This window comes from Anomaloglossus baeobatrachus, chromosome 3 (genome assembly GCF_048569485.1).
Source record: "Anomaloglossus baeobatrachus isolate aAnoBae1 chromosome 3, aAnoBae1.hap1, whole genome shotgun sequence".
Lineage (NCBI taxonomy): Eukaryota > Metazoa > Chordata > Amphibia > Anura > Aromobatidae > Anomaloglossus > Anomaloglossus baeobatrachus.
The window spans coordinates 624,060,300-624,083,528 of NC_134355.1; the positions used below are offsets into that span (position 1 = coordinate 624,060,300).

At 46.8% G+C, this 23,229-nt stretch overlaps 1 protein-coding gene across 1 annotated transcript in view; it reads left to right on the top strand.

The window, feature by feature from the left end:
- Positions 1–23,229, top strand: part of GREB1 (growth regulating estrogen receptor binding 1) — a 207,140-nt gene that overhangs the window by 61,220 nt on the left and 122,691 nt on the right. The window contains exons 7-10 of the mRNA XM_075341115.1: positions 2,538–2,663; positions 11,549–11,692; positions 14,301–14,486; positions 18,104–18,454. Of these exons, the coding sequence (XP_075197230.1) occupies positions 2,538–2,663; positions 11,549–11,692; positions 14,301–14,486; positions 18,104–18,454 (807 nt within the window). The remainder of the gene's footprint in view (positions 1–2,537; positions 2,664–11,548; positions 11,693–14,300; positions 14,487–18,103; positions 18,455–23,229) is intronic.

Below are 23,229 nucleotides of genomic sequence, written 5' to 3' on the forward strand. Positions count from 1 at the left end.
TACACACAGTGATGTCACAGCACAGGGATAATACACACAGTGATGTCACAGTACAGGGATAATACACACAGTGATGTCAAAGTACTGGGATAATACACACAGTGATGTCGCAGTACTGGGATAATACACACAGTGATATCACAGTACTGGGATAATACACACAGTGATGTCACAGTACAGGGATAATACACACAGTGATGTCACAGTACGGGGATAATATACACAGTGATGTCACAATACAGGAATAATACACACAGTGATGTCACAGCACAGGGATAATACACACAGTGATGTCACAGTACAGGGATAATACACACAGTGATGTCACAGTACGGGGATAATACACAGTGATGTCACAGTATAGTGATAATACACACAGTGATGTCACAGCACTGGGATAATAAACATAGTGATGTCACAGTACAGAGATAATATACATAGGGATGTCACAGTACAGGGATAATACACACAATGACCTTATGATGATTTCACAGTAAATTGATAATGTTAGAGACATTTCCAATGACTTCCCTTTTTCCACATCTAAATATTACACACTAGGCAGATGTCCACTCCTGCCCTCTGTTGTACTTTATATGTGTATAATGAGTAGTATTCATATATAGGTAGTATGGCTCCTATTCATCAAGAACGGCGATGTTCCTACCGGTTTTGATGAGGTGACATGTTGGAGCCCACCTCTTCAGGAGACTAGAACCATAGACTGGAGTAAGATTTCTGGTATATGGAACCCTACAGCTCATTATGGATTATACATGAAAATCAGACCGCACTCCGATGTCATCTGAGTGCGGTCCGAATTTTTTTACAGACTCTTAGGGGCACTTTGCACACTACGACATCGCAGGTGCGATTTCGGTGGGGTCATGTCGAAAGTGACGCACTTCTGGCGTCGCTCTTGACATCGTAGTGTGTAAATCCTAGATGACACGATTAACGAGCACAAAATCGTCGTAATCGTATCATCGGTGTAGTGTCGGAGAATTCCATAATTACGCTGCTGCGATGGTACGATGTTGTTCCTCGTTCCTGCGGCAGCAAACATCGCTGTGTGTGAAGCCGCAGGAGTGAGGAACATCTCCTACCTGCGTCTTGCGGCTCATGCCGGCTATGCGGAAAGACAGAGGTGGGCGGGATGTTTATGTCCCGCTCATCTCCGCCCCTCCGCTTCTATTGGCCGCCTGCCGTGTGACGTCGCTATGAAGCAGCACGACCCGCCCCCTTAATAAGGAGGCGGTTCGTCGGCCAGAGCGACGTCGCAGGGCAGGTGAGTGCGTGTGAAGCTGCCGTAGCGATAATGTTCCCTACGGCAGCTATCACAAGATATCGCAGCTGCAACGGGGGCGGGGACTATCGTGCTCGGCATCGCAAGCATCGGCTTGCAATGTCGTAGTGTGCAAAGTGCCCCTTAGACTTGAATAGCCAAGTGTGGTCAGACTTACGGAGGCAAATCGTGCACTGCCTCACTGAATAACATTGGTCCAAATGCAATCCAATGTTTTTTTGAATGATACTCAGACCAAAGAATATGATTGTCTGCTCAAGCCCTTACTCTGACAGGCAACTTATTTAGCTCATTGATCTCTTGCGACCAAGGTTGTTGGTATGGTGATTTTAGGAACTCCTCGCCTCTATAAAAATCCTACTTTGTCTTCAATGGAAAAGCAGTAACGCTATATTTCTCCTGTAGGGAGTGCTACAGGCAATTTCAACATTTTATTCCAGATTGTAAAATAATTACAGCTAATTGCTAGGTGGTCCCAGCAGCAGGACATCCTGTGATCAGCTTATCATTAAAGGGGTGGTCCACTACTCAGCATTAGTGGCCACATCGATGTAGAGCTCATACAAAGGCTTTTCTCAAATACCTTGTGTAGTAAATTCTGACTCTGAACGGTGCAATTGCGGTCCGCTCATCCCCATCACGTAACCCCTGGAGCTCCGTGACCACTGAGATCTGGTGATGTCACGTCAACTTCAAGTTGATCCAAAATCACTGAGGCTGCCCCCTTCCCCCTGAGTGACAGGCCTGTGGGCGGCGTTTCACTGCTTGTCACAGCCCAGCATCTCGTGCACTCTCTCCTTTGCTGCAGAGCGCCGCAAGCAGGAGTGATGCTGGACTGTGATGAGCGGTGAAACTCCGCCCACAGCCCAGTCACTCAGGGAGACTGGTTTCGCCTCGGTGATGTTGGATCAACTGGAAGTTGATGTGACATCACCGGATCTCAGAGGTCATGGAGTCCCGGGGGTCACGACGTGATGGGGGATGAGCGGTCCGCAGTCGCGCCACTCACAGGCACTATTGCCAACACAAGGTATTTGAGAAATGCCTTCTTTATGAGCTTTACATCAACGTTGAGTAGTGGACCACTCCTTTCAAATGTGACTATCAAAGGTGGAAAGCATCTTTGTAGCATTAATTTCAGTATGTATTGCCCTTAAAATACGTGGATTATAGCTGGATCGTCATCATGGTTTTATAATATTTTTTTTTATTTGCTTCTTTTATTGTTAAGGAAACGTTACCAACTCTGGCCCTCCCAAGAAACGGCACAAAGGGTGGTCACCAGAGTCCCCCTCTTCCACTGATGCTAACTATCCACAAAACAACTTTCAAAATACAAGTACCTACGGAAAAGTTGGTGAGTAAAATGAATTATATACATACAGTTAGGTCCAGAAATATTTGGACAGTGACACAATTTTCGCGAGTTGGGCTCTGCATGCCACCACATTGGATTTTAAATGAAATCTCTACAACAGAATTCAAGTGCAGATTGTAACGTTTAATTTGAAGGTTTGAACAAAAATATCTGATAGAAATTGTAGGAATTGTACACATTTCTTTACAAACACTCCACATTTTAGGAGGTCAAAAGTAATTGGACAAATAAACCAAACCCAAACAAAATATTTTTATTTTCAATATTTTGTTGCGAATCCTTTGGAGGCAATCACTGCCTTAAGTCTGGAACCCATGGACATCACCAAACTCTGGGTTTCCTCCTTCTTAATGCTTTACCAGGCCTTTACAGCCGCAGCCTTCAGGTCTTGCTTGTTTGTGAGTCTTTCCGTCTTAAGTCTGGATTTGAGCAAGTGAAATGCATGCTCAATTGGGTTAAGATCTGGTGATTGACTTGGCCATTGCAGAATGTTCCACTTTTTTGCACTCATGAACTCCTGGGTAGCTTTGGCTGTATGCTTGGGGTCATTGTCCATCTGTACTATGAAGCGCCGTCCGATCAACTTTGCAGCATTTGGCTGAATCTGGGCTGAAAGTATATCCCGGTACACTTCAGAATTCATCCGGCTATTCTTGTCTGCTGTTATGTCATCAATAAACACAAGTGACCCAGTGCCATGGAAATCCATGCATGCCCATGCCATCACGTTGCCTCCACCATGTTTTACAGAGGATGTGGTGTGCCTTGGATCATGTGCCGTTCCCTTTCTTCTCCAAACTTTTTTCTTCCCATCATTCTGGTACAGGTTGATCTTTGTCTCATCTGTCCATAGAATACTTTTCCAGAACTGAGCTGGCTTCATGAGGTGTTTTTCAGCAAATTTAACTCTGGCCTGTCTATTTTTGGAATTGATGAATGGTTTGCATCTAGATGTGAACCCTTTGTATTTACTTTCATGGAGTCTTCTCTTTACTGTTGACTTAGGGAAAGATACACCTACTTCACTGAGAGTGTTCTGGACTTCAGTTGATGTTGTGAACGGGTTCTTCTTCACCAAAGAAAGTATGCGGCGATCATCCACCACTGTTGTCATCCGTGGACGCCCAGGCCTTTTTGAGTTCCCAAGCTCACCAGTCAATTCCTTTTTTCTCAGAATGTACCCGACTGTTGATTTTGCTACTCCAAGCATGTTTGCTAACTCTCTGATGGATTTTTTCTTTTTTTTCAGCCTCAGGATGTTCTGCTTCACCTCAATTGAGAGTTCCTTAGACCGCATGTTGTCTGGTCACAGCAACCGCTTCCAAATGCAAAACCACACACCTGTAATCAACCCCAGACCTTTTAACTACTTCATTGATTACAGGTTAACGAGGGAGATGCCTTCAGAGTTAATTGCAGCCCTTAGAGTCCCTTGTCCAATTACTTTTGGTCCCTTGAAAAAGAGGAGGCTATGCATTACAGAGCTATGATTCCTAAACCCTTTCTCCAATTTGGATGTGTAAACTCTCATATTGCAGCTGGGAGTGTGCACTTTCAGCCCATATTATATATATAATTGTATTTCTGAACATGTTTTTGTAAACAGCTAAAATAACAAAACTTGTGTCACTGTCCAAATATTTCTGGACCTAACTGTAGGTTATTGTAAGGCTATGTGCACACAGATTTTTGAGGAGGTTTTTTATCAGAATTTGGGTGGAAACTGAGTGGAGACTCTCCTCCAAATCTCAAAACTCTTCAAGATCTTGGAATTTCTGCTCAGCTTCTGGTCTTAAAACCCTGTAAAAACATTGTGTGCAGTTACCCTTACCATGGAGTTTTTAAGAGTTTTTGGAGCAGAAACTGAGCATAAATCTTTCAAATACTCCTCTAAATTTCAAGTATACTCAAAAAATTTGAGTTTCTCCTCAGATTTTTTGCTCCATAAACTCAGAAAAAAAGACTCCATGTGCTTATACCCTTTGGCCATAGTCAGACATCCAGAAACATGGTCCATGTATGAACTACGATCTACTGATCGGGCGTTCCTCACCAGAACTTGAGTTGCAAAGTCCTATAACTTTGCATGTTTGACAAAATTATATACGTTATATATCTAACTAGCTGTACTACACGGCTTTGCCCGGGTTAATAACTGCTGTTAACAAAATAGAATGTATTAACAAAAAGGTATTCTGCACACAAAAACCACAAAACAAATAGATATAAATGTAATTATAATGTCTGTCTCCCCCTCTGTATATATCTCTCTGTCTCTATCTCTTTGTCTGTCTGTCTCTTTCCCTGTCTGTCTCTGACTGTCTCTTTCTCTTTCTCCGTCTGTCTCAATCTCTTTCCATGTCTGTTTATCTATTTCTTTCCCTGTCTGTCTATCTATCTCTGTCACTTTCCCTGTCTGTCTCTTTCCCTCTCTTTCCCTGTCTGTCTCTTTCCCGCTCTTTCCCTGTCTGTTTCTTTCCCTCTGTCTCTTTCCCTGTGTCTGTCTCTTTGTCTGTCTATTTACCTGTCTTTGTCTGTCTCTTTCCCTGTCTGTCTGTTTCCCTGTGTCTGTCTCTGTCTCTTTGTCGGTGTCTGTCTCTTTACCTGTCTGTGTCTGTCTCTTAACATGTCTCTCTCTTTCCCTGTCTGTCTCTTTCCCTGTCAGTCTGTCTCTTTGTCTGTGTATGTGTTTGCCCGGGTTAATAACTGTTGTTAACAAAATAGAATGTATTAACATTCCCGGGATAGAATGTATAAATAGAATGTATTAACACCCGGGATAGTAACTGTTAGGCTACAGGTTGAACTAGATGGACTTAGAGTCTCCCTTCAACCTTAAAAACTATGATGCTATGATACTATGAACTGTCTCTCTGTTTCTCTCCCATTCCCTGTCTGTCTCCCCCTCTGTATATATCTCTCTGTCTCTCTCTCTTTGTCTGTCTGTCTCTTTCCCTGTCTGTCTCTGTCTCTTTCTCCGTCTGTCTCAATCTCTTTCCCTGTCTGTCTATCTATCTCTTTCCCTGTCTGTCTATCTATCTCTGTCACTTTCCCTGTCTGTCTCTTTCCCTCTCTTTCCCTGTCTGTCTCTTTCCCTGTCTGTCTCTTTCCCTCTTTCCCTCTGTCTCTTTCCCTGTGTCTGTCTCTTTGTCTCTTTACCTGTCTTTGTCTGTCTCTTACCTTGTCTGTCTCTTTCCCTTTTTTTCCCTGTCTGTCTGTTTCCCTGTGTCTGTCTCTTACCCTGTCAGTCTGTCTCTTTGTCTGTGTCTGTCTCTTAATGTCTGTCCCTTACCCTGCCTATGTCTGTTTCTTACCCTGTCTGTGTCTGCCTCTTTCCCTGGCTGCATTGTGACACGCCAACATTCCATATAAGGGCGTGGCTGCGCATTCTTCTGAAGTTCTGGCTGCACTGTGGCTCCCAGCTCCATTCGCTTTAATGGAGGCAGGTTTTTTGGCGAATAACTGTAAAGCGTCTGGTTAAAATTTCCCCTCAAAACATAGCCTATGACACTCTCGGGGTCCAGACGTGTGAGTGTGCAAAATTTTGTGGCTGTAGCTGCGACGGTGCAGATGCCAATCCTGGACATACACACACACACACACTCACACATACATCTTTATATATTAGATATATGAAGTTTAGTTAGTCTGATTTGATTATATTTGATTAAACGGTAAAATAATGGTATCATTGCAAACCACAACATGTTCTGTAATAAAAACCCCTATTATCGAAGGGAAAAAAAACCCCTTATCACTCCTGGAACTAGGGGAGGAAAAAATGAAGTGCAAAACCGAAAATTCACCAGATCATACAAATCGCTTTAGAATATTGTATAAAGAGCTGTTAACATTTCACATTCTGAGTTTTGTTTGCCAGGTGTTTTCTCCCGGTGACCATGTGCGGATTTATATCACCAGATATATCAATGTTGCCACATATACTCACATAATTGTCATTATTCAAATCATATGGGATGTAAATATTGATGTAGATGGGAAAATTGATCCACACAAAGTCTCCATTGCAAATGTGACTGTAGCCTAAGGGGCACTTTGCACCCTGCGACATCGTTAGCATCGGCTAGCGATGCCAAGCGCGATAGTACCCGCCCCCGTCGCACATGCGATATCTTGTGATAGCTGCCGTAGCGAACATTATCGCTACGGCAGCTTCACACGCACTTACCTGCCCTGCGACGTAGCTCTGGCCGGCGACCCGCCTTCTTCCTAAGGGGGCGGGTTGTGTGGGGTCACTGCGACGTCACACGGCAGGCGACCAATAGAAGTGGAGGGGCGGAGATGAGCGGGACGTAAACATCCCGCCCACCTCCTTCCTTCCGCATAGCCGGTGGACGCATGTAAGGAGATGTTCCTCGCTCCTGCGGCTTCACACACAGTGATGTGTGCTGCCGCAGGAACGAGGAACAACATTGTATCTCCTATTGGTGCGACATTATGAAAATGACCGACGCTACACAGATCACCGATTTCCGACGCTTTTGCGATCGTTTATCGGCGCATCTAGGCTTTACACGTTGCGACGTTGTTACCGGCGCCGGATGTGCGTCACTTTTGATTTTACCCCGACGATATCGCAGTAGCGATGTCACAGCGTGCAAAGTACCCCTTAGGCTTTGTCCTTATAACGCCAATCATTCCTCTCTTTTTGAAGTTATTGTAGACTTACAGCGAACCTGTCGTTTCAGGTGACTTTCTTCAGGATAGGCTGTTATGTGTGCTTACATGAAGAATAGCACTGTTTCTAGCCAATATATAACTTTTTAAATACATTTTTCATCAGTTTCCCCCATCTCTGATTTTCAGTTTTCCATCTCTGATTTTCAGTTGTCTCTGAGCAAGTGGGTGTATAGTAGTTGTAACCATGTCTCCAAAGCACAGCACACACAGATATGAGGGTTTCCTGCTCTTCTTTCTCTGTAGCATACAGGCTGAAGAAGCATTAGCAGCTTGGAAGACATTATACAGCAGCATGGAAGACATTATACAGCATTATGGAGGACATTATACAGCATCATGGAGGACATTATACAGCAGCATGGAGGATATTATACATCAGCATGGAGGACATTATACAGCAGCATGGAGAAAACTATACAGCAGCATGGAAGACATTATACAGCAGCATGGAGAACATTATACAGCAGCATGGAAGACATTATACAGCAGCATGGAGTACATTATACAGCAGCATGGAGGACATTATACAGCAGCATGGAGGACATTCTACAGCAGCATGGAGGACATTATACAACAGCATGGATGACATTATACAGCAGCATGGAGAAAACTATACAGCAGCATGGAGAACATTATACAGTAGCATGGAAGACATTATACAGCAGCATGGAGGACATTATACAGCAGCATGGAAGACATTATACAGCAGCATGGAGGACATTATATAGCAGCAAGGAGGACATTATACAACAGCATGGAGGACATTATACAGCAGCAAGGAGGACATTATACTGCAGCATGGAGCACATTATACAGCAGCATGGAGGACATTGTACAGCAGCATGGAGGACATTATACAGTAGCAAGGAGGACATTATACAGCAACATGGAGGAAATATACAGCAGCATGGAGGACATTATACAGCAGCATGGAGAACATTGTACAGCAGCATGGGGGACATTATATATTAGCAAGGAGGACATTATACAACAGCATGGAGGACATTATACAGCAGCATGGAAGACATTATACAGCATTATGGAGGACATTATACAGCTATACAGCAGCATGGAGGACATTATACAGCAGCATGGAGGATATTATACAGCAGCATGGAAGACATTATACAGCAGCATGGAGTACATTATACAGCAGCATGGAGGACATTATACAGCAGCATGGAAGACATTATACAGCAGCATGGAGGACATTATATAGCAGCAAGGAGGACATTATACAGCAGCATGGAGGACATTATACAGCAGCATGGAGGACATTATACAGCAGCATGGAGGACATTCTATAGCAGCATGGAGGACATTATACAACAGCATGGATGACATTATACAACAGCATGGAGAAAACTATACAGCAGCATGGAAGACATTATACAGCAACATGGAGAACATTATACAGTAGCATGGAAGACATTATACAGCAGCATGGAGGACATTATACAGCAGCATGGAAGACATTATACAGCAGCATGGAGGACATTATATAGCAGCAAGGAGGGCATTATACAGCAGCATGGAGGACATTATACAGCAGCAAGGAGGACATTATACTGCAGCATGGAGGACATTATACAGCAGCATGGAGGACATTGTACAGCAGCATGGAGGACATTATACAGTAGCAAGGAGAACATTATACAGCAACATGGAGGAAATATACAGCAGCACGGAGGACATTATACAGCAGCATGGAGAACATTGTACAGCAGCATGGGGGACATTATTCAGCAGCATGAAGGACAATATACAGCAGCATGGATAACACTATACAGCAGCATGGAGGGCATTATACAGCAGCATGGAGGACATTATACAGCAGCATGGAGGACATTATACAGCAGCATGGAGGACATTATACAACAGCATGGAGGACATTATACAGCAGCATGGAGGATATTATACAGCAGCATGGAAGACATTATACAGCAGCATGGAGTACATTATACAGCAGCATGGAGGACATTATACAGCAGCATGGAAGACATTATACAGCAGCATGGAGGACATTATATAGCAGCAAGGAGGACATTATACAGCAGCATGGAGGACATTATACAGCAGCATGGAGGACATTCTATAGCAGCATGGAGGACATTATACAACAGCATGGATGACATTATACAACAGCATGGAGAAAACTATACAGCAGCATGGAAGACATTATACAGCAACATGGAGAACATTATACAGTAGCATGGAAGACATTATACAGCAGCATGGAGGACATTATACAGCAGCATGGAAGACATTATACAGCAGCATGGAGGACATTATATAGCAGCAAGGAGGACATTATACAGCAGCAAGGAGGACATTATACTGCAGCATGGAGGACATTATAGAGCAGCATGGAGGACATTGTACAGCAGCATGGAGGACATTATACAGTAGCAAGGAGGACATTATACAGCAACATGGAGGAAATATACAGCAGCAAGAAGGACATTATACAGCAGCATGGAGGACAATATACAGCAGCATGGAGGACAATATACAGCAGCATGGAGGACATTATACAGCAGCATGGAGGACATTGTACAGCAGCATGGAGGACATTATACAGCAACATGGAAGACATTATACAGCAGCATGGAGGACATTATACAGCAGCAAGGAGGACATTATACTGCAGCATGGAAGATATTATACAGCAGCATGGAGGACATTGTACAGCAGCATGGAGGACATTATACAGTAGCAAGGAGGACATTATACAGCAACATGGAGGAAATATACAGCAGCATGGAGGACATTATACAGCAGCATGAAGAACATTGTACAGCAGCATGGGGGACATTATTCAGCAGCATGAAGGACAATATACAGCAGCATGGATAACACTATACAGCAGCATGGAGGGCATTATACAGCAGCATAGAGGACATTATACAGCAGCATGGAGGACATTATATATTAGCAAGGAGGACATTATACAACAGCATGGAGGACATTATACAGCAGCAAGAAGGATATTATACAGCAGCATGGAGGACAATATACAGCAGCATGGAGGACATTATACAGCAGCATGGAGGACATTGTACAGCAGCATGGGGGACATTATTCCGCAGCATGAAGGACAATATACAGCAGCATGGATAACACTATACAGCAGCATGGAGGGCATTATACAGCAGCATAGAGGACATTATACAGCAGCATGGAGGACATTATATATTAGCAAGGAGGACATTATACAACAGCATGGAGGACATTATACAGCAGCAAGAAGGACATTATACAGCAGCATGGAGGACATTATACAACAGCATGGATAACACTATACAGCAGCATGGGGGGCATTATACAGCAGCATAGAGGACATTATACAGCAGCATGGAGGACATTATATATTAGCAAGGAGGACATTATACAACAGCATGGAGGACATTATACAGCAGCAAGAAGGACATTATACAGCAGCATGGAGGACAATATACAGCAGCATGGAAGACAATATACAGCAGCATGGAGGACAATATACAGCATCATGGAGGACATTGTACAGCATTATGGAGGATATTATACACCATTATGGAGGACATTATACAGCAGCATGGAGGACATTATACAGCAGCATGGAGGACATTATACAGCACTTTTCAGCAGTGTAGCTGTGAATTCATCCCAGGCATAAAATACATTTGCTGAAAGCTGCAGCACAATCTGCCTGTGTCTGCCTGGTTTCTCTTATCTTAGTGCAGTTCCCTCCTCTTATGTCCTCACCATACAGTATACTTGGCTATGTAATCAGACATTTTGCTGTGCTGGTAGTCTGTCTTGTTGTGACAAAGATGGATTTCAGTTACTTTTCATAGGGGAGGGAAAGAAGTGGCTGATAAGTGGATTAAGCAGCAAATTTCTCTGATAAGATATATTACAAAGTTTGTTATTTCCGCCTGGACTCTTGATTTGTGCAATGTCTGTTGAAACAATGATGACCATTTACTATGATGACCATTTACTGTGAAGTGGGTCCAATTGTTGTGTCACATGCAGCCCAGCTCTTTCCTCTCAGTCTATTTCTGTGTGTTTTTGACAGATTGAGTTAGACACCCTTTTAGAACAGTGACTCACGGGAAAATGTTTCCTAAAAATAAGTATTTTTTCTACGTAAAATATAATGATTTCTTGTGTTTGATTAGATACCGTAGGTCAGATGTGTGCCACAGTGCCACAGGCCACCACCGCCAACCCTCCGTCCGCTCCTCTGGTGGCCGCTGGAGAGACCGTAGCCATCCCGGACAACCTTCTGAAGACCTGCATGATTACACCAGTCATTTTTAAAGGTAAATGTCTGAACACTGTCCTATGTTTGTATTTGGTCTTAGCAAGGAAAATGTTAAAGTCCAATCCAGGGTGTTCAAAGGCAGAAACAAATGCATTAACTCTTCTTATCATGGACACCACATATGCAAACATCAACATTATTCCTTTGCAGACATTTTAATAGAAAAAATAAATCAAGCAACTCTAGATATTGTCTTGATTAAAAATGTCCTAACATTTTGTGTATACAGCTCCTATGCACTTCTATGTGACTCCATGCTTACAGCCACCCCAAAAGTTCTGTGTAGCCTGATCCCTGATCCTGCAGCTATTTTCACTTGTGTTTATTCCCTACCTTTTGGTGACATATATTTGGTAAGTTAGCAAAGAGTAGGGAACAGATGGAAGTCTTTACACCTGTGACACGTACACTATATGGACAAAACTATGTGACCCCTCCACAGGAATTTTGATGAAATCCCATTCTACATCCATAGACTAGTGGACTCTGGAGGAAATGTGCTCTATGCATTGACAGATTTCACGGATTTACACCACTCTGTCCGACAGCATTGTGCTTGGTGATGTACTGCTGCTGCAGCTGCTTGGCCATGAAGCTCCTGGTGGGCTCAGTGCTTGTGCTGATATTACCAGAAGAGGCATGGACTCTGTAGTTAAGGAGTTAGTAGAGCGAAGGTGACTTTTCTGCCCTCTGCTCCTCAGCACTCAGCCCCCTGTTATTGTCAAGGTTGGGAATTTTGGGTAAACCACAAATGGGGTCTCTCAGGGTCACAGAGGTGGATTTCAAGTCGATATGCGCAGATATAAATGAATCAGACAATAATGATTACGCCAAGACGTATTCACTGTTTGAGCAAAAGCAAGCTTCTGGCTCATGTATTAAAAATCTCATGATTATACAGTCCAACATTTGACCTTGAAACGGGAACAAGGAGTAAAAGATAAAGCCCCAATTTCACATCCCAGCTGGTGAGAACCAACATGTTATGAATAAAATCAGTGTGTTATGAATACTTCTTTGTTCATTGTACATTTTAGCTTATTCATCTTGGTTAACACATTCCTGAGCGCACATCTTAAAATCATATCATGGTGTCTATGCGATTGTCATACAGACATACAGATAATTATGCAACGACATCTATGCTTTAATTATATACACACAGATTATCTTATTACATCTGGACAGACAGCCTACAGCCCAGGCCTTACCCCCACACTATGTATTGTCAAGTGGTTTCAACTTTGTGGCTGAGTTACTGCTGTTCCTTCCACTTCCTAGTAACGTCACTCACAAGTGATGGCCGAAGATTTATTAAAAGGGAAGAAATGTCATGACCTGACTTGTTACCCCGGTGCCTCCTATTGCAGGATCGTGCTGGTATCAGTGAGCTCTGCAGCATCAGCTGGGGGGGCTGGATTCTATACACTGGGGGGGCACAGAGACAAATGTTATACACTGGGGGGTGATGGGCTGGATGTTATGCACTGGGGGAGGGCGAGAGGCCGTACATTATATACTGGGGGCGCATGGCAGGATGTAATACACCGAAGTATGAGGGGCCAGATGTTATACATTGAAGGGTCAGATGTTATACACCAGGTGCGCAGGGCCAGATATTATATACTGGGGATGAAGAGCTGGATGTTATAAACTGGGGGCGAGGGGCTGGATATTATACATCGAGAGGCGATGGGCCGGATGTTATACACTGGGGGGGCAAGAGGCTGTACAATATATACCGGGGGCGCATGGTCGGATGTTATACAGGGGGGGCGAGAGGTCGTACATTAAATACCGGGGGTGCATGGCTGGATGTTATATACCGGGAGTGTAGGGCTGGATGTTATGCACTGAGAGGCGATGGGCCGGATGTTACACACTGGGGGGGCGAGAGGCTGTACATTATATACCGGGGGCGCAGGACTGGATGTTATACACCGGGAGTGTAGGGCCAGATGTTATATACCGTGGGTGAGGGGCCAAATATTCTACACTCGGGGTGAGAGGCTGGCTGTTATACACCGGGGTCGAGGGGATAGAAGTTATACACTAGGGGTGCCAGGCCGGATGTTATACTTTGGGGTCAAGGGGCCAGATGTTATACACTGGGGGCAAGGGGCCGTAGCTTATACACCAGGAGTGCAGGGTCGAATGGTATACTTAAGGGACAAGGGGCCAGATGTCATACACTGGGGACGCAGGGCCTTATGTTATTCTTCAGGGGTGAGGGGTCAGGTGTTATATACGGGGGGGGTGAGAGACTGAAGCAGAAACCTGGATTCAATGATGAAGATGTGTCTTCCTATACTTCTGTCCTTATAGTGCAGGTTGGCTTGGAGGCTTTAGGTATAAAATAGAAGAGTATATCAGACTATTTTTTAACCATTTGCTGTAGGTGCACAGCTGGTGTTGATAAATGTTCTGTAATTGTAACAGCAGCTGTGTGGTCATCGGGATTATCTATTGATTTCTTGGATGTAAAGAAGAGTGTTTTCATTCACTGACAGCAAGCAGAGGACTGACATTTATTCATTTTACTATGAAGAATCTTGACTGAGTGATACTTGGTTCCATGAATATTTTCTTATTGTTTCTCCGCACAGGTCACGGCAGCTTCCCCTACCTCTGTGGTAATATGAATGGGGTTATTGTCAGCCCCCTATTATACAACTGCTACAAGGATTCTCAGTCTATGCCAAAGACCTATGATCAATATGTACCCAGCACCATCCAGCCAATCTCCGAGGAGATGCAGCTGCTGCTCACAGTCTATTACCTCGTCCAGCTGGGTAAGTGGAAACTGCGATAGATGAAAAAGAGGCTATCAAAGACAGGAGAAGCTGTACACTGAATAGGCCCGTAAGGCTTTCACTAGGAAACCAGAGATAACACAGAATAGGCCTGACTGAAACATATTTTTTGATACCTATTTCTTTGCTCTCCAGCACTGTAATTCTCCTTTTATTCATATGCAAATTAACTCTGCAAGTGCACGAGTGGGCGTATAAGTGCACTTGCAGTACTTGGCTCCTCTTTCCTTCATCAGCCCCCAACATTTTTAATACGCTGAACACCAGGTATAAGTCGCAAAAGAACACACAGCTCCTCTAAGCGCCACTTTTTTTGATTGACAATGGAGACAAAGCTTCTGATCCACAACATCACCTCATGTCACTCAAGAAGAGTGGGCTTTGCCAGAGGGCAGGAGCGAAGAGAACTCGAGGACTGCAAGTGCACTGATACTGTCACTGGTTTGCATGGGTGACAGATAGTCATGTGGTTTCTGGCTATAGAAGGTAACAGCGTTTGGCTGCACAAAATGCTCCCTGGCTTTCTATTGTTCTTGCTGTCAGTATTCATTGGTATAAGTAGCTTTCCTGCTGGATTTTCATTTTTTCCCCTTTTGGATCTTGCAGGAGCTCTCGTTCCACCCAGCTGCTGACTATCAGTATTTTTCCCTGGACTGGTGCTGGTGATATTATTCAGTTCACTCTAGCTCTGCTTACAAGCAGGTGGCTTGTACTCATCTCTGGTATTGTTGATGAAGCTTTGCTAAACTTTTGCCTGACTCATCTGTAGATAAGCAGTTCATTTGTTTTCCCCTGTGTGCCCTCCTTGTGTCTTCCTAGCGTTTAGTGTGGTTGATGAACAGCTCATATCACCCGTTCCCTATTTAGGGTCCAGCACTAGAGATACATAGGGTCAGGTATCTGGCTTGGTGCAGAACCTATCTAGGGTGGTGAGGGACCCCAGGGATTATCAGTAGGTTTGGTCAGAGTTCACCATCTCCCCTCTTCCCTTACCTTTCGCCGCTTGATTGGTACTTCACTGTTCCCGTTGGTGCCGGATCCAGGTGTTCCCGCTCCCCTTGTTCTCCGTGCCAGCTGTGACCTAGGTTGGCTGTCCTCAGTGCACACTTGTTGTTGATGGGCTCCCATGGCCTAGAGCTGCTTGGGAACCCCTCTGTTTCTGTCTTGTCCTATTGCAGGCAGTCTGGACTATTTAAGGGGGTCAATCCCCGATCCCTCTTTGCTGCTTGTGCTTCAGACTTTTTAGGTTGGCGATGGACCCTGGAGATCCCCTCACCTGGCAGATTTAACAGTTGACCATAAAGTGTCCCGTTGCCCTAGGGTCTGCACCCTGCCTTGTGTGGAGTCCTATGAGCCTTGGCTCCAGACTTCCACAGGTGCCCCACGGTCCCTGGCGTTTTCCACTTCCACAGGTAACCCACGGTCCCTGGAGTCCTGGTCCCTTACTCTACAGTCCCTCACTCCTGTCACAGCACTCCGATGTTACTGCAGGTGATTACTTTCTTTCTGCACTTTCACTCTTTCACTACTACTCCTCCCCTTCTCTCCTTCACTTGCTTCTCTAACTCCTTCCTTCAACAAACTGACCACCACTTCCTCCCGCTAACTTTCCAACTGACCACTCGCCCCTCCCCTTGCTGGGTTTTTCCCTACAGATTGGGTGGCGACTATCCAGTCAGTTCCCATCCCTTTTACCTGCTGCTAGGCAGTCTCCCAGTTTGGTGTTGGGGTTGTGTATGTGGCCTGAAGGTGCTGGTGTGTTGACTGAAGAAAAGGAGAAATTCCAGCAACTTCAGGAGAAAGTTGAATTTTCTTAAAAAACAGATTCTTTATTGATCATAAAAATATTAATGTTCCATCCAAGCAAGACAAAAAATAGAGAGGCAAGACAGAGGAGCTGTTTCCTACGCGTTTCAACCTGAATAGGTCTTAATCATGGAATGGAATTCCATGATTAAGACCTATTCAGGTTGAAACGCGTAGGAAACAGCTCCTCTGTCTTGCCTCTCTATTTTTTGTCTTGCTTGGATGGAACATTAATATTTTTATGATCAATAAAGAATCTGTTTTTTAAGAAAATTCAACTTTCTCCTGAAGTTGCTGGAATTTCTACTTTTCTTCAGTCAACACACCCAGGTCAGGGTGTTTCCGTGCACCGGAGGTAAGATTTGGGAGTGAAGAGGGGAGAGCTGAAGTTTCTTCGTTTTTGATACTGGTGTGTTGACTGTCACGGATATTCCGGGGTTTGGGTTTCCATGTTCACATTTGTGGCACCTGGTACCGCAGGGGTGCTACACTAGCATGACAGATACACACACTTGCAGATCCCAGTGCAGCACTGGAGCACAATGATATAGGTATAGTTGGAGATATTTCACCTTAGTCTATTTCTGAGCTACCTCTGGATTCTTAAGCGGGCTTTACATGCTACGATATATCAAACGATATGTCGTCGGGGTCACGTCGTTAGTGACGCACATCCGGCCTCGTTTGACATATCGTAACGTGTAAGACAAATGAACGACTGTGAACGAGCAAAAATACTCACCTTATCGTTGATCGTTGACACGTCGCTCATTTTCAAAAAATCGAACGTCCTTCTGTGCTCCGGTTATTCATCGTTCCCGAGGCAGCACACATCGCTCCATGTGACACCCCGGGAACATTGAACTGCAGCTTACCTGTGGCCGCTGGCAATGCGGAAGGAAGGAGGTGGGTGGGATGTTTATGTCACGCTCATCTCCGCCCCTCCGCTTCTATTGGCCGGCCGCTGTGTGACGTCGCTGTGACGCCGAACGTCCCTCCCCCTTCAGGAAGTGGATGTTCGCCGCCCACAGCGAGGTCATTCGGGAGTTAAGTACGTGTGACGAGGGTTACTGACTTGGTGCGACACGGGCAACAAATTGCCCGTGACGCACAAACGATGGAGGCGGGTGTGATCGCACGAGATATCGACGCATGTAAAGCAGCCTTTAGTGAAGGTTGTATTGATAGATTCCCTCTATAGTATACAAAAGTACACCCATATTAGCACTGCAGCCATATTGTGCATCCTCCGAGTCTAGTAAATGAACAATGTACTGTAGATGCAAGAGATTAGCAAAAACATATATAAGACCCTGGTCCAGCGGCCATGACATAACACATGTGTCACCCAACAATGATGACGTCACAAAGGGCTTACGAATCAGATCAGAAGAGGCGCTGGGGCTTGTGGTAGGTAAAAGGCGGTTTGTAGAGCTCCTGTCTGGCAGCCACGAACCCCTGACCTGGAAAATGGGCCAGTATTCTGCAAATCAATCTGTTTATCTCCACTATTTATACATATGCTACGTGACTGTGTGTGACATAACCGAAAAAAAGTCACGCAATATGCTGAAAGGGTTAGAGTAAATCACCATTTCTCAAAATATAGGGTCCAAAAAAGGCACCGCTCCCGCAGATGGACAGTCTTATTTTGCAGCATTACCTATTAGGAATGAGCGGCAATACTCAGACCCCACGGATAAAGTGTCACTGTTTTGGGTAGAAAAAGGGACCTTTTTGGGTGATGTCAGTTCAGCAGAACTTTGAGTTTTGTCATCCTTTGTCCCCAGCTCCAGACCAGGTCCCTCTCATAGAAGACCTAGAACAGATCTTAATGCGTTCCTGGAGGGAAACACACCTTGCTGAGATCCGCCAGTACCAGCAGAACATGTCTCAGGCATTTCCGCACTTCTCGAGCCTGGTGACTGCCGTGACCGCCTCCCAGTTGCCCTGGCTAGCGGGCCTGGCTGCCAGTTCCTGTAACGAGAGTGTCAAAATCATTGAATGCAGCTTCTCCCTTGCGGAGGGGCTCTCCGAGATGTTTAAACTTCTGGTGGATGAAAAATTGACCAAGACCAACTACGTGGTGATAATCTGCACATCGAGACCCAGCGGCCTGGACTCCTGCATCGTGATCACAGGTAGGGATCAACATTCTGTGGCCCATGCTGAATATTGGGGCAGATTTAGTAATCTCACCCATTATTACATAGTGCAAACTTAGACTGGACAGTAAAAATGGGCCAAAGTTACAACAGGGCCTCATGCTGGATGATACGCTCAGTGCATCACTTTTGTCTAATTTTACTCCTGATCGGCATCATTATGGAACTAAACCGCACCCTTTTCCTCTAAGTTGTAGCCCCTTTTCCAATATACATAAAAAATATGTTTAAGGCCCTGTGCGCACACTATAGTTTTTGCTGTGGTTTTTGCTGCGTTTTTTTGCTGCGTTTTTTGCTGCGTTTGTGGATTTAAACTACAAGTATGATATTCTCCAGCAAAGTCTATGAGAATTCAGAAAGGCTATGCACACGTTGCTTATTTTTTGCCTTCAGTTTTTGGGCAAAAATGTATGGGCAAAACGCACCAAAATGCGGCAAAAACGCACCATAAACGTGGCAAAAACACATGCGTTTTTCTGCCAGAGGTGTGAAGAAAAAAAATAGTGTGCGCATGTAGTGGGTGGGCCTACCCCCTACTAGTCTAGCATAGATAACCCGGCACTGTTGTTATTAAAAATGTTTTATTATTGTATATGATGTGTTAGGGCACCCCCTAGTGGCCGGGTGGGACGGCTGTTGCCACCGGGGAGGAGGAGTCGGCCGGATTGCTAGGCAAGGTCTGAATGTGTGTGGGGGAGAAAGATCCGGGTCAGCGGAGTGTGAACATCTGGAGCGGCAAGTGCGATTGTGTGAGTGGAACATCAGGGGACACCGGAGATAAGGAGGTGGACGCAACCTCAAAGCCTATTCTGCCGGTGTGGGTCCGGTGTATGCTTGGCTGAAGAGTGGGAGTCCAGTGGCGCAACCTCAAAGCCTATTCTGCCGGTGTGGGTCCGGTGTATGCTTGGCTGAAGAGTGGGAGTCCAGTGGCGCAACCTCAAAGCCTATTCTGCCGGTGTGGGTCCGGTGTATGCTTGGCTGAAGAGTGGGAGAAGAACTCTGGGCATATCCCCATCAGAGGGTGCGTTTGGGCAGGTTGTCCCCAGCTCCACTAATATTGCCGGAATCCGCTGACCGGAGTGTTTTCCTCTTTAACTTTGTGAATAAATGTCGTTTTTATTGCATCTGGACTGTTGCCTGCAGCCTCTTTGTGCATCGGCCGATGAAGACACCGACATACACTCTCTCAACATTAAAGAAGTGATGAAGCCAGGGATGTGCCTTGAATATAGTGCTGCCACGACTACACAGCCAGAGGCCTCCCTGGCTGGTCATTTCATGTGGCGTAGTCGGCAGGATCCGAGTCCCTTGCCGGAGAACCAGGAGTCTGAAGACCAAGTGGTGCCTGAAGCACGGAATTCGGACGATGAAAGAAGATTCCCAGTCCCATGGTGGGAGGAAGAAGTGCCCAGGGCGTTGGACCGGGCACAAGATGGCGGCAAGATGGCCGACGTCTGTGAAGAAACAGAAAAGGCGCGGAAAATTGGCGCCGAAAGAAGAGCCTGGGGCTGGCCGGTGCCGAAGAGAAAGCATGGAGTACTCCGCCCAAAGAGGGGAGGCGCCAACTCCAGGGCATGGAAGAAGAAAAAGAAAAAGAAGTACCTCAGCGGAGGAGTCGAAATGATGCGTGGGGCTGGGGGTGGAGTCTGTTTAAGAGCGGGAAATGAAGACCCGCCTCCACTTCCTCCAGTCTCAGCGTCGACACCACCGCCATTATCAGCGATTCTGTTGAGAACCGAGATGGAGAACTTTGGGCAACCTGCGGAGTTGGCGACGACTATGGCCCTCATCAGCCTTGGCCGAGGCCGACCCCGGTTCGCCCCTGCTAGCGAGGCCGCGATAGCGGACCTTCCCATTGGGCCGGGAGGCTCTACAAGACCGGACAAGGTCTCTTGGAAGACCTCATGGGACGCTCAAACCGGGAGCACCATTACAGAGGTAAAGGCGACCTATGCTACCCCGCCCATGCCAAGCCGTCCGGGGGTTGCTGCTTTCCCATGGGACACCCCGCAGCTTAACGCCGTCGCCACACCACTTGTCCCGGCGCCAGAGTCGGCTGAGGAGTTAGCTGGGCGTCTAGAGGAGGACCACCTGGGCTTCTTCTGGGACCCAGTCATCGCCCCGCCGGAGAAGGCGCGCCCCAGTGTTCCGCCCCCGAAGCCTGACCCCGTCCAGGAACGGCTCCTGGCTGAGACCATTGTCCGGGAAATGCTGTCCGGTTCCGGTGGCGAGAAGCTAGCCCAGCAGTTTGTGACCGGGGTGGTAGTCAAGTTTAACCAGCAAGAGGGATACGGCTTCATCCGAGAAGTAGAGACCGGGGATGACTATTTTTATAACCGGGTTCATCTCGATGTCGAAGGACTCCCTAAGCGATTGCACACCCTTTGGCCGGGCGAGAAAGTCACCTTCCTGCCGGACGCCGGTAGCCGCGGCCTGTTTGCTGTCTGTGTCTCCCGCATGCCGACCTCCCGGGAAGCGGAGCAGTGGCAGGAGGAGATTGAGTGGGAGGAGCAGCAAGAGCGGCGCCGGAGTCACGCTAGGCCGAGTCTGTCTGAGCCCTCTCACCCTAGGCGCATCAAGGCTGTCATCCCAGAGGCAGTGGCTGAACCGACCCCCGATCCGGAGAGGGTTCCAGCCGTGGTAGCGGTGACGCAAAATGTCAACAACAGACCGGTTTTCATGCTGGACGCGTCGCCCGCCGCGCCACCACCATCCCGGGCAGAAACGCCATCACCGCCAAGAGGAGCTGCAGCAGCTGTGCCGGAGGAACCGCCCTACGCCCCGGTGTCTTTCAGGCGAATCCGCCGCCAGCCGGGACAAACTCTGAGGGCCTACATCCAGGCTCAAGCGGAAGAATGGAAGAGAGCCTGGCCCCCAGAGTAAGTTGTTGCCTCCAGCACTTGCCGAGACCGGTGTTGTTCCAGACCGGCAGAAAGTTTCTCTGTTGTTGTAAAGTTTTACGGGCCTGTTGCCCCCAGCAAAGACCGGGAGCGCTCTTGAAGCCTCCGGGCACCTCCAGCGAAGACCGGGAGCGCTACTGAAGCCTCCGGGCACCCATCTAAGACCGGGAGCGCTGTTGAGCCTCCGGGCGCTATCCAGAGACCGGGAGCGCTGTTGCGCCATCAAGCGCCCCTCAAGACCAGGAGCGCCGCTGAACTGGTGCCGCTGTTGGGGACTGAACCGAAAGGTTTTTATGTGTTTATGTTTTTATGTGTTTAAGAGCCTTGCCGGGAGGCTCGGATTTTAAGAGGGGAGGCATGTAGTGGGTGGGCCTACCCCCTACTAGTCTAGCATAGATAACCCGGCACTGTTGTTATTAAAAATGTTTTATTATTGTATATGATGTGTTAGGGCACCCCCTAGTGGCCGGGTGGGACGGCTGTTGCCACCGGGGAGGAGGAGTCGGCCGGATTGCTAGGCAAGGTCTGAATGTGTGTGGGGGAGAAAGATCCGGGTCAGCGGAGTGTGAACATCTGGAGCGGCAAGTGCGATTGTGTGAGCGGAACATCAGGGGACACCGGAGATAAGGAGGTGGACGCAACCTCAAAGCCTATTCTGCCGGTGTGGGTCCGGTGTATGCTTGGCTGAAGAGTGGGAGTCCAGTGGCGCAACCTCAAAGCCTATTCTGCCGGTGTGGGTCCGGTGTATGCTTGGCTGAAGAGTGGGAGTCCAGTGGCGCAACCTCAAAGCCTATTCTGCCGGTGTGGGTCCGGTGTATGCTTGGCTGAAGAGTGGGAGAAGAACTCTGGGCATATCCCCATCAGAGGGTGCGTTTGGGCAGGTTGTCCCCAGCTCCACTAATATTGCCGGAATCCGCTGACCGGAGTGTTTTCCTCTTTAACTTTGTGAATAAATGTCGTTTTTATTGCATCTGGACTGTTGCCTGCAGCCTCTTTGTGCATCGGCCGATGAAGACACCGACATACACTCTCTCAACATTAAAGAAGTGATGAAGCCAGGGATGTGCCTTGAATATAGTGCTGCCACGACTACACAGCCAGAGGCCTCCCTGGCTGGTCATTTCACGCACATAGCCTAAAGGCCCCGTTACACACAACGACATCGCTAACAAGATGTCGTTCGGGTCACGAAATTCGTGCCGCACATCCGGCCTCGTTAGCGACGTCATGACACGTATGAACGACTGCTAACAATCTGAAATACTCACCTAATCACTGATCGTTGACACGTCGTTCATTTTCAAAATCTCGTTGCTGTTTCAGGACGCAGGTTGTTCATCGTTCCTGAGGCAGCACACATCGCTACATGTGACACCCCAGGAACGAGGAACAACAGCGTACCTGCGTCCTCCGGCAACGAGGTGGGCGTGACTTCCATGCGGCTGCTCTCCGCTCCTCCGCTTCAATTGGTCGCCTGCCGTGTGACGTCGCTGTGACGCCGCATGAACCGCCCCCTTAGAAAAGAGGCTGTTTGCCGGCCGGCGAACAGCCTCTATTCTAAGGGGGCGGTTTGTGCGGCGTCACAGCGACGTGGCTAGGAAGGTAAGTATGTGTGACGGCTCCTAGCGATATTGTGCGCCACGGGCAGCGATTTGCCCGTGATGCACAAACGACGGGGGCGGGTGCTTTCACGTGCGACATTGCTAGCGATGTCGCTGTGTGTAAAGCCCTCTTAAGACTCGAAACAAGACAAAAGCCCTGATCCAAAATTGCCTTTGCATTTCTCTAGTTTTCTGCGTTTTGTACTTTGTTTTTGTTGACATATTATTAATTATTCTACATGAGCATTTT